Genomic DNA, 12,037 nt, shown 5'->3' with positions numbered 1-12,037 from the left:
ATTTGTATTTCTATATGCAGATAATATTTAGAGTTTGAAAACTATTGGCTATTTTCATGAATCAGAATATTTTAAGAATAAGAAAACTTGAAATTCTATGCATTTTAAAATTAACAGAGGAAAACTACAAGATACTTAAGCCACTCTAGAACTGAGATATAAATAAGCAGCTTAGAAAATACTATATTGAACCCTCCCCCCCACTTACTTATTATGTAATCTGGAAGGATGGGAGTATACCAGCTTTGTAAGATAACTTTGTTATAACAGGTTTGTATTGGGCATGACTGTCAAAATTTTTAATTTTGTAATTTCCCAGAATATGTACAGATCTGCTTATAATAGAATTTTCAAGTGCTTGGAAGGGAAGAAATTAATAAATAGAACCCTTTTATTTATGTTTGAAGATGCTTTTTTTCTTTTGACCTTTATAGTCTGAATATATAATATGTACTTATTTTAGCACACTAATTAACTGAGAGTTGTTTAATAATCTTTTGCTTTATCCTTAGGCTTGTGTTGTAAAACGTGAATTTAAGAAGGCAGAACAGCTAATTAAACATGCAGTGTATTTGGCACGGTAGGTGATGATTAATAAAAATACCATTTCAAATTGTCTCTCCCTGCTTTATATCCTAATAGTTTTATATCTTTTTATAGGGATCATTTTGGATCCAAACACCCAAAATACTCTGATACACTGCTAGATTATGGGTTCTACTTACTCAATGTAGATAATATCTGTCAGTCTGTTGCAATTTATCAGGTATGTTAATGGTTGCACTTTTTTCTTTAAACCGGAATTGACTTGCTGACCTGTATTTGTTTGTGGTGTATAACCCGCTTTCTAAGAACAACTCTTTCTGAGCCCCTCCTCAAATATGGCACATTATTTTACTAAATAATATCTAGAAGGATTAAAAGTAAATGTTTTAAGAGTTAAAGAGAACTATCCAGGAAAATAATTTTTAGCTTGTGGGCTCATATTTAAGAGTACTTTTCCATTTATCATTTTGCCCCCGTAATGACTTGTCTTCATTGTTGATTTGGTATGAGTCATTAGAGCTGTCTTTGTAATAGCAACGAGAGTTGATAACAATTCTTTTAGGTCTTATCTTAGTCATTCTCAGGTAAATGTGTTATGCCATCACTCTGGACAAGGCATTCTTGATTTTATAGTTCACTTTTGAAGAAGGACATAGACAAAAATACTGATATGATTCCTAGATATATGAATGATTTTTATAGTATGAAACCATTGCCTTTTAAGTTCGATTCAGTCTTCAGAAAATCAGGCCTTATAAGTGATTTTTATGTTCTCTTGTGATTTAAATACAGTAGGACTTTTGCCTCAAAACTGATGAGATTGTACATAGAATATATATTTAAATTACTAGGGTGCTTAATATTACTGGGTAGCATTTTCTAAGGATTTATAGTAGTATTTTCATTACTCTTTCAGGCAGCCCTTGACATTCGGCAGTCAGTGTTTGGTGGCAAAAATATCCATGTAGCAACAGCTCATGAAGACTTGGCTTATTCTTCTTATGTTCACCAGTATAGCTCTGGGAAATTTGACAATGCACTGTAAGTTCCACGTTCCTTTTCAGTGAGAGATTAAATGTTGTTGCTGTTATTTTGTTTTTCTTAATCCTTTATGGATTAAGTTTGTCTTCCTGGAGTCTTAACAAGATGCCTAAAATTTTTTTGAAGTCATCCAAAATAGTACCAATTTATAAGCCATTCATTTAGATTTTATGTGGTTTAATGTTGGGACTTGTATATCTTCATGCAGAATATGGTTTATCTTTTGAATGCTTTAATAATTTTTCTTTGGGTAATACAATAGCCTCTGTCTAAATGATAGACTTAGAAACATTTTGCTCAAAACATGCAGAAATACTGAATAAAATATAACAATCATCTTTTTAAATGTGTAACTGAGCTTCAGGAAGAGAGAGGAAATCCCCAAGGGCCAGTCATGGACTAAAATCCAATCGGGTAGACATGAACTATGGCATAACTGCCCTGGGGTGATGAGAAAGCTTAGAAGTTTCTGTACCCTTGGTTCGACAGCAATCCTGGATTCAAGAGGCGTTTAGCCCACAGGAAGGTGTGAGTTAGAAGTGAAACACTCAGATGAAGCCAAGATCAAGGTTGCACCCTCAGGGAAAGAAAGGGCAGACTGGGAGGAAAAAAAATTTTCCCATTGGCAAGAAAGAGGGCAAGGAAACTTGTTCATCTCAGGTTGGGCTCTCAGTTGAACAAAAAAGGAGCCTCATAGAAGAATTTATAACTGTCATACATTCAGGAACCCCCAAACTAAGGAAAACATTTAAAAAGTACTTTAGGACTGCTAGTTCTCCTCAGATGCCTTTTGGAAGAAAATGCAAAACTCTTGAAAATGATTAATTCTCAACTGAAACCATACAGATTTTCCATAGATCTAGCTCTACCTAAGATGAACTCACCATAAAAATATTTCAAAATAGGGGCACCGGGGTGGCTCAGTCAGTTAAGCATCTGACTCTTGATTTTGGCTCAGGTCATGATCTCATGGTTTGTGAGTTTGAGCTCTGCATCAGGCTTCGTGCTGACAGCATGGAGCCTGCTTGGGATTCTCTGTCACTCTCTCTCAAAATAAATAGACTTTAAAAATATATATTTCAAAATCCACTAGGGAAGCATTTCTTCTATTAGTGGGAATCAGCAGATATAATGAACAGGATTAGAACCCAAACAGTATCAGCTAACAAAACTTTTTGGTTGATACTATAAAGTAAGTATTCTTAAATGATTAAATATATAAAATGGGTTAGCAAACTATGGCCTATGGGGAAAATAGTTTTATTGGAATATAGCAATACTCATTCACTCATGTATTGTCTGTGGCTTTCATGTTACATCAGGAGAGTTTGGGAAGTTGGGACAGAGTATATGGCCCCACACAACATAAAATATTTATTATCTGTCTCGTTACAGAATAAATTTGCTGACCTTGATGTAAAAGAAGGAATCAGTAATATTTTGGAGGGTAGATAAAGGTGAAAAAAAGGGCAGATTTTAAAATAAAACAACTGATAGATGCTACAACCTGGATGAACCTTGAAAACATTCTTCTAATTGAAAAACCAGTCACAAAGGACCACATATTGTATGATTCCATTTGTATGAGATGTCCAGAATAGGCAAATCCGTAAGAGACAGAAAGTAAATTGGTGGTTGCCTAGGGCTGATAGAGTTGGAAGAAAGTCAAGAGAGACTTTTTTTGTTTTTGTTTTTGTAATGTTTATTTTGAGAGAGAATGCACATGTGCCACACGTGAGTGGGGGAGGGGCACGGGGGGGGTGGGGAGAGAATCCCAAGTAGCCTCCACACTATCAGTGCACAGTCCTATGCAGGGCTCGATCTCACAAACCATTAGATCATGACCTGAGCTGAAATCAGGAGTCAGATGCTTGACCAACTGAACCACCCAGGCGCCCCCTGCCCCACCCACCCACCCCCCCGCCAAGCATCCCATGCCAGAGTTTCTTATTAGAGTCATGAAAATATTCTGAAGTTGCTTGTGGTGATGGATGCACAACTCTGAATATACTAAAAACCACTGAATTTGTACATTTTAATGGGTGAATTGTGTGGTATGAATCATATTTCAGTAAGAGCTATTTGAAAAAATAAAATGTAATAGCTAGTATTAGAACATAGTCATTGACATTAAAACTCAGTAGACAAGTTAAACAGCACATTGGACACAACAAAAGAGACCATTAGTGAATTGGAAGACAGATATGAGAAAATTAATAATTACCTGGCAGATGGGGATAGAAGACTTGGAGTTATTTGAGAGGAACTGGTAGATAAAATAGGCAGATAGCTTACCTTCTATTTGGTGAGAGGGGCCATAAACAAACAACCAAACACATCAGATGAGAATACTTGCTATGTGAAGAAGAATAAAATAAACTAAGAGTAAAGAACTATAGTAAATATTTTAGGGACTTCTGTATAGGCTTGTCTGGAAAGGCTTTTCATTGAAGAGTAAGCCATGGATGGATATTCAGGGGCAGAGTATTCTGTAGAGACGGTAAAGCAAGTGCAAGAATCTTAGGTGAGAGTATGCTTTTGCATGTTCAGAAAACTGCGATGCCTTTGTGTTTGGAGGGCAAGGAGAGGGCTGTTTCTGAGAATGTAGATGAGGTTGGAGAAGCAGCCCCAGTGAAAGATCATGTTGAGACTTGTAGGCTGTAGTAACAGTTTCACAGTTTATTCTGTGGGAGATGGAAATCTGTTGGATGCCAAAAGTTCAGTCCACAACAGATTGGAAATTTAAAAAATAAAAACCAGCACCCTTTACCACAGATAGTTTTAGAAATTCCATCGGTATTACATTATAAATTGTGATTTTTTAAAAAATGCTTTAATTATTTGTAACTAAAAAATGCCAGAGTATATCTGTCTGTATTGCAGATTTCATGCAGAAAGAGCTATTGGTATCATTACCCACATTCTACCTGAAGATCATCTTCTTTTGGCTTCTTCAAAGAGGGTGAAAGGTACCCTTTGCAATTAGTCTCCAATATGTGTGTGTGTGTGTGTGTGTATATATATATATTTAGATTTCTTTTGCTGTCAGTTGTAATATATGTCTAGTCTCATATTTTTTTAAATGATATATGGTATATGTTAAGACTGTTTCCTTGGGTAGTAGCATAGGATTAGACTATATCTATATATTACTAAGATAGCCAGGTCATTGATTTAATGTATCTGTCTGCAGCTCTACTTAAGAATCTCCAGTAGTTCATAGTAAAAAGGTTAACTTCTCTCATATAGTATTTTTAATAAGCCAGAATATCTTTTGTCTCTTTTTTCTTTCTTCCTCCCTCCCTTCCTCCTTTTCCTCTCTGTCATGCCTTCATTCATTCATTTCTTTTGAGAGGAGGATGAAAGAATAGCACATGATTATTGCACAGTAACATGGATAGCAGACTACAGATGAGTTTTTACATACCTTCAACTTTATAGTGCAGGATTTTGAAACGCAGCTTTATATCAGGTTGCAGCACTGTTACTAAATAACACTTTCTTCTCTTCTTTTTTTAAAAAATTTTTTTAATGTTGATTTATTTTAGAGAGAGAGAGACAGAGTGTGAGCGGGGGAGGGGCATAGAGAGAGAGGGAGACAGAATCCAAAGCAGGCCCCAGGCTCTGAGCTGTCAGCACAGAGCCTGATAAGGGCTCGAACTCACAAGCCATGAGATCATGACCTGAGCAGAAGTTGGGCGCTTAACCGACTGAGCCCCCCCAGGTGCCCTGACTTTCTTCTCTTCTTATTTTCACTTTTCTTCTAATCACCACCAAAGCCCTTTCATTGAAAGCATTTATTTTGCCAGCATGATTGGGCCACTCGTGTAATGCCATGCATATTGGAGAAGTTTTTACCTTAATTCTGGAACTGGTTCTTTTTTCTCTCTAGGTTTGCATTTTTAAGAAGCACAAGTAATACATATTTAATGTAAAAATTAAAAGTTAGAGAAAAAAGAAAAATAATAAATTAAGTCACTTGAAATCCCACTAATCCAGATTCAGCATTTTGGTGAATACTTTTTATACTGTTTTTCCCCAAATTATGAAATGAATGAACTTTTTTAGTTGTATTTTGCTTTTTTCACTTTATACATTGTTAACAGGTTTTCATTGCAGTACGTGCGGATATATATCCTTTTCTAATGTTTTTAACCTCACCTCTATTATTTGTCCTTTATATTGTTTTTAACCTTTTGTTCTTTAAAAATGCTATAATGGGGGTGCCTGGGTGGCTCAGCCAATTAAGCATCTGACTTTGGCTTGGTCATAATCTCACGGTTCATGAGTTCGAGCCCCACTTTGGGCTCTGTGCTGACAACTCAGAGCCTGGAGCCTGCTTCAGATTCTGTGTCTCCCTCTCTCTTTGCCCCTTCCCTGCTCATACACTGTTTCTCTCTCTCTCTCTCTCTTTCAAAAATAAACATTAAAAAAATTTTTTTAATGCTATAATGAACTAAACTTCTTTTACTTTTGTGCATATGGACAATTTTCCTAGAAATAAAATCACCTCGTAAAAGAATATGTATTTTTAAGACTTTAAGTGGAATTTGAAAGTCTTGTATGTGACTTTGAAATTGCACTGTCTTCTTGCCTGATTTAGTTGGTCAAATGAGTAGGAGGAAACCAGTTCTTTCTGTTGTATTTGGTTAAAGGTTATATTTTATAAAGTTTGGCTTCAAAATGTACTTAGGTACTCCTTGACACAGTTTCATAACTTTAAAAATTTTGCCTTTTCCTCCTTGTCTTGGATTGCTTTACGTAAGAAATTCACATTGGCAAAATATAACACTCTAGTAAAGCAGAAATTAATTCTGCAAAATATTTGATGTGTACCATTGTTTTTAAATTCGAAGTTCATTATACTATCCGAAGTAGAATGACCCTCCCCAAAGTATATTTTTTCATTAAAGTGGAATATTTTCATCTTTACCAGTTCTAAACCATAACCACAAACATTTGTTGAATTTAATTTTAAATTATATGCTCTGATTAGCTTTGATGGTTTTATTTACGCTAATTTTATTGCTTTCTTAATCAGCTCTTATTTTAGAGGAGATTGCAATTGACTGTCATAATAAAGAAACTGAACAGAGGCTGCTTCAAGAAGCTCATGATTTGCACCTGTCTTCACTCCAACTAGCTAAAAAAGCTTTTGGGGAATTTAATGTACAGACTGCAAAACACTATGGAAACCTTGGAAGACTTTACCAGTCAATGAGAAAATTTAAGGTAAAAGCCTGTTTTACTACATTTTTCTCTTACTAAATAATTTTAGGTAATAAAGTCCAGTCTTAAATAACAAGTCTTAAATAATACATCATCAGTAATCTTAACTATTTAAGTGTACATTTAATGGGGTGGCTCAGTCAATTAAGCATCCTATTTCGGCTCAGGTCATGATCTCATGGCTCGTGAGTTCGAGCCCTGTGTCAGGCTCTGTGCTGACAGCTTGGAGCCTGGAGCCTGCTTCAGGGTGTGTCCCTCTCTCTCTGCCCCTCCCTCACTCACCCTCTTTCTCTGTCTCTCAAAAATGAATAAACGTTAAACAATTTTTAAAAATAACAGAGTGTACATTTATTTTACTCCTACCTTATTCCATGAAAAAATTGAGAAGATAGCTAGTGTAAAACAACAGAGTCAAAATATAAACAAAATTCAAAATCCAGACCCTGGAAAAATAAGACTACATCAAAAACCATAAAGGCTATTATGGTTATTATAGTTAGACTTAAAACATAGCTGTTAGCGGGGCATCAGGCTGGTATACAGGGAATGTCAGATACTAAGGTGTTATTAATTGTAATGATAAAAATTTACTGAATTCTCTTTTAGAATTTTGGGTTATAAATTCTTAATCAAGTAATAATAATCAAATAATTTTAATGTTAATTTCTTCTAATAATTTTTTATTACCAGGACAAGTTTTCTCATCATTTTTGGCATAGGACACTATTACTGTCATCAACTAAGTGTGTAACTTCCCAAAGTAGTAATGCTGCGCATAGGCGACTTTTGGATTAACATAGTATGGTTTCTGATCTGATTATGTTATGCCATCCATGTTTTTGGCATTTAGAAGAATCTTGCTTGTTGGGTAAGAATTGTTAACATAAGAAAGAATATAATCTAATGCTAATACAGCTTCATTTTTTTTCAGGAAGCTGAAGAAATGCACATCAAAGCAATTCAGATTAAAGAGCAACTTCTTGGTCAAGAAGATTATGAAGTAGCCCTTTCCGTGGGACATCTGGCTTCTTTATACAATTATGACATGAATCAGTATGAAAATGCTGAGAAACTTTATTTGCGCTCTATAGCGATTGGTATGTTATTTTAAAATTTTGTTAGTCAACTGATTAGAAATCAACATATCAACATGTCCTATATGTTGTGTAGGGAAGTGTAATTACTAAGACTTCAGTGAGTTTAGAGCTGCTAAGGATATCCAGAAACCACTCAAAACTCATCTGAAACATTGGCTAAAGATGATTTATTAATGTTGAAGCCAGTAGCAAGAAGTATGACAGTTTAGGCAGAGTGTCAAGGATAGGCAAAAGCAGTAATTCTAAACTATTTGTGTAGTTACTGCTCCCTCCGCCTCCCTTTTCCTGACTTTTAACATCATAGATGTTTACCTGTTTTTGATACAATAGAATCATACAATGTATATTTTTATATGTCTGGTTTCTTTTTGGTGAACGTGAATTGTGAAATACATCTGTGTTGTTCCATATCACTGTTGTTTATTAATTTCCAGCGCTATATTTTATTGGATTAGTGTATCATTATTTATCCATTCTGCTGTTAATGGATATTCAGAACATTTGGATTGTTTCCATTTTCAGGCCTTTTACAAAATAAGATACTGTGGCCATCATCTAAGGTGCCTGTTAAAATTCTTCCCTGTTTTGGGGCACTTGGCTGGTTCAGTCAGTAGAGCATGAGTTTGAGCCCCATACTGGGGGTAGTGATTACTTAAAAAAAATTCTTCCCTATTTTTATATTGAATTGCCTATCATTCCTTACTGGTTTATAGAAGATCTTTATATACTATGGATGCAGCAAGCCCTTTGTTGGTTATATGTGTTGCAGGTAGATAACTTTCACTCTGTTGCTTGTTTCTAAATGGTGCCTTTCAAAGAACAGAAGTTCTTAATTCTAATGTAATCGAATATATTTATCTTGTCTGTGGGTACGCAATCTCATTAGTTTCTCATTTATCCTAGGAAATAAAACCAAGCCACCTTATTTAAAGAATTGAACTTGTGTTGTCTTTAAGAACCTCTTGTTGCTTCATTATTTGAGCTTTCTTTCTTTGTGTGTGTGTGTGTGTGTGTGTGTGTGTGTGTGTGTGTGTGTGTGTGTGTGTGTTTTACTTTCAGGGAAGAAACTGTTTGGTGAAGGCTACAGTGGACTAGAATATGACTACCGAGGTCTCATTAAACTTTACAACTCCATTGGGAATTATGAGAAAGTGTTTGAATATCACAACGTTCTGTCTAACTGGAACCGGTTGCGAGATCGTCAGTATTCGGTGACCGATGCTCTTGAAGACGTCAACACCAGCCCCCAGTCCACTGAAGAAGTGGTACAGTCCTTCTTGATTTCTCAGAATGTGGAGGGACCGAGCTGCTGAGGGAGTACCTCAGTTAACTAATTTACCTTTTCCCAGATTCCAGGGAATTCATACTGTGAAATCAAAACCATGTTGTTTTTTGGGGCTGGAATTTGCATTGAAACACTGGTCCAGTCCATTGACCCTATTTGGGTGATCCCTATCTTGCAGAGTGTCTGTAGGAATAAGCATATATTCAGTTATATTCAGCATGTACCGCATGTATAAGTAGTCTGGCCCATATTTTCAACCTAGTAGAACAAACAACAGGAAATCTTTTTGTTGTTGTTTTTTTTTTTTTCATTTAAAAAAATAATTCATTTTGCAGAAAGCCTGAAAAGAACCCCTAAATAAAACTATTTAAGAGTTTAAAAGAGTTGCATTCTTATTACGTAAGGATGATTTTAACAACTTTTTAACATATAATTCTTCCTTGTGGAGGTATTCAATACTGTATTGTAAAGAAATTTTATGGGGAAAATCTTTATATGCAGTATGGAAAAGTTAACACAGTGCTGATAGAAGAGGGACATCCTGACTTAGGTTTGGCCACCTTACCCACGGAAGTGGATACAGCCACTCCAGAGCTCTCTTACAAGGGAAGGACTGTCAGATTCATCTGAACTGGACCAGTGTTGATCTGTAAATCATAGAAAAGCTGACAGACCAGCACTTTTATTAACCCTTTGGTTGTGTTGGGGTTTTTTGGTACAACAATGCAAGATGCTCTGATAGCATTTGCTGACAGGACCAGGAGGACCTAAAATGGACCAGCCTAATCTAGAAAGGGGTTATTTGGACCAGAGGCTTTAGGTTATTATTTTAGCCCCTGCATATACTTTTATCAGTAGAATGTTTCATTTAGATATATGATGAAAAGTAATAATGCAAAACTTATATTCATGTAATTAGACACGAAACTTGGGAAATTTGGCAATTTCAGTGGCATATCTTTAGTCAGTGTGCACAGATGGCAGTGCCATAAGCAAGTCTATAAATATCTGCCGCAACCAACCCCCTCATTTTAAATGTTACCCTAATAATCAGTGCAATTAACAAGTATATTGGCTAAGAGTCATGAAATAATAGCTCATGTTTGGGAGGGACTTTTAGGTTACTATGTGGTTTGTGGGGATTCATGGAAAAATGAATGCCCAAAAGAAGCAATTCTTCTGAGATCCTTTGTTTTTATGGTAATAATAGTACAACTGGGTCGTTTTATTTGAACTTCAAGAGTCAAATACAAAGATCCCCTAATTATATATCTATTTCACTAACTTGTCTTCCTTTTATTGGGTTTTGATTTTTTAAATTTTAACCCAGTCGGGTTATTTAATGTTGAGATAATTAATATTCAAATTTGGGAAGTTGTAACATGTAGCAATTCAAGAAACAAAAGGTCTTTTGCTGTTACCTCAGTTCTTATTATAGTGGCCTATTGGGTGCCTCTATAGTTAAGAATCAGGGTTTTCCCCCCTATTTTCAGGGGTTCATGACTTGGCTGTTAGAGATGTTACTCTTGGCTAATGCTTGGAGTAGTCTGTGGGTGAGTGAATGTGTGTTGAATTTTGGTTTTCTTTTAACATGCACGTTGGGGTTGGAGGGGGGAAGAAATCTAAACTGTCTGCCACATTGAGTACAGAAAAATTAATTAGAGATTTCAGATCAATTTGATTTTAAACACTTTTGAACTTCGCAAATCTAATCTTGTTTAAAACTATAAATTGCAGTCTTGTTAGTTATGAGCCAGTGTTTTTAAGACCCCAGGAGGGGATTGACTGGGGGAGGTACGTAAAGAGATGAAACAAGCCTGGACCCTAGGATTATAACTATGATTTCAAAACCTGAGTTTATTCCTCAAATTGAATTAGTTTCTTTTTAATTTTAAAAGGAGTACATTGGCACACCTGCATCTCCCCTCCCAGCTCATTGCAGTCTAATGCCAAGAGGCACCTCTTTGTTAATTACCAAATAGTCTGTGACCAAGGACTAACATTTTTTAAGTTACTCAGCTCTATCCTCGTGGGCCTATATATTTAATACCTCCAAAGATATTTTCAGGATAGGCTTTGTATACTTTTGTTGGTTATTTAGAGTCCTGTGGTATGTTTGTGGTATAGGAATGTCATGGTAAATTGTTTTTCAATAAATATTTTGAAACTCACGTTTCCATACGAAGTTTTTTTTTTTGTTGTTTTTTGTTTTTTGTTTTTTGTAATCTGTATTTTTTGGTTTTGTGCACATACAGCATTTCCTATGATAAAATCAAGCAAATGACTTAAGGCCTCATCCTCTCTTAATTCAGTTTGAGCTATAAAGCAACATGATATTTAGAAGCCTAAGATCACAGGGTGATAATGTTAAGTGGCAGCCAGTTTTTCTAAAAACCATTGGTAGTTTCCCTTTATTACCACTGCTTTAATGTAGTGTTCTGTAAATCTGATTTAATGCAAACACTGTAGGATGAGAAAAGAGATTGCCAGTTTCTGTTAATGATCTAACAATATGTTATTAATTCTGGTTCTAATGAATAATACCCTTATGATTTTAAGTGTGGGATTTATCCTTTTCCTAGGGATGTTTAGGGTAAATTAGAGAGGTGAATGTCACCATGATTTATGGGGTTAAAAAGAATCTCAAAGAAAGAAAAGAATAAAATTTACCTCACAATAACCAATAGCTTGCACAAGCTTTTCACATAGGGTGGGGTTAGGTGTAAGGAAGCCTAAACCAACCTAAAGATATTTCTGAAAGTTCAGCAAAATAATAATGGGCCTTTGGTCTCATTCTTCCTGACTTTCATTTCTTTCCTCTTACCCAGTCTTTTTCCTA

General features: G+C 35.4%; 1 protein-coding gene across 1 annotated transcript in view; it reads left to right on the top strand.

The window, feature by feature from the left end:
• APPBP2 (amyloid beta precursor protein binding protein 2) overlaps window positions 1-11,369 on the top strand; it is a 49,009-nt gene extending 37,640 nt beyond the window's left edge. The window contains exons 7-13 of the mRNA XM_007086758.3: window positions 513-580; window positions 661-766; window positions 1,463-1,587; window positions 4,471-4,556; window positions 6,629-6,819; window positions 7,748-7,913; window positions 8,973-11,369. Coding sequence (XP_007086820.1) covers window positions 513-580; window positions 661-766; window positions 1,463-1,587; window positions 4,471-4,556; window positions 6,629-6,819; window positions 7,748-7,913; window positions 8,973-9,226 — 996 coding nt within the window. The 3' untranslated portion in view covers window positions 9,227-11,369. The remainder of the gene's footprint in view (window positions 1-512; window positions 581-660; window positions 767-1,462; window positions 1,588-4,470; window positions 4,557-6,628; window positions 6,820-7,747; window positions 7,914-8,972) is intronic.
• The last annotated feature ends 668 nt before the right edge of the window (window positions 11,370-12,037 follow it).

This window comes from Panthera tigris, chromosome E1, assembly GCF_018350195.1.
Source record: "Panthera tigris isolate Pti1 chromosome E1, P.tigris_Pti1_mat1.1, whole genome shotgun sequence".
NCBI classification, from domain to species: Eukaryota; Metazoa; Chordata; class Mammalia; order Carnivora; family Felidae; genus Panthera; species Panthera tigris.
The sequence above is the reverse complement of the archived record's forward strand: the minus strand, read 5'-3'. Positions and strand labels throughout refer to the sequence as shown.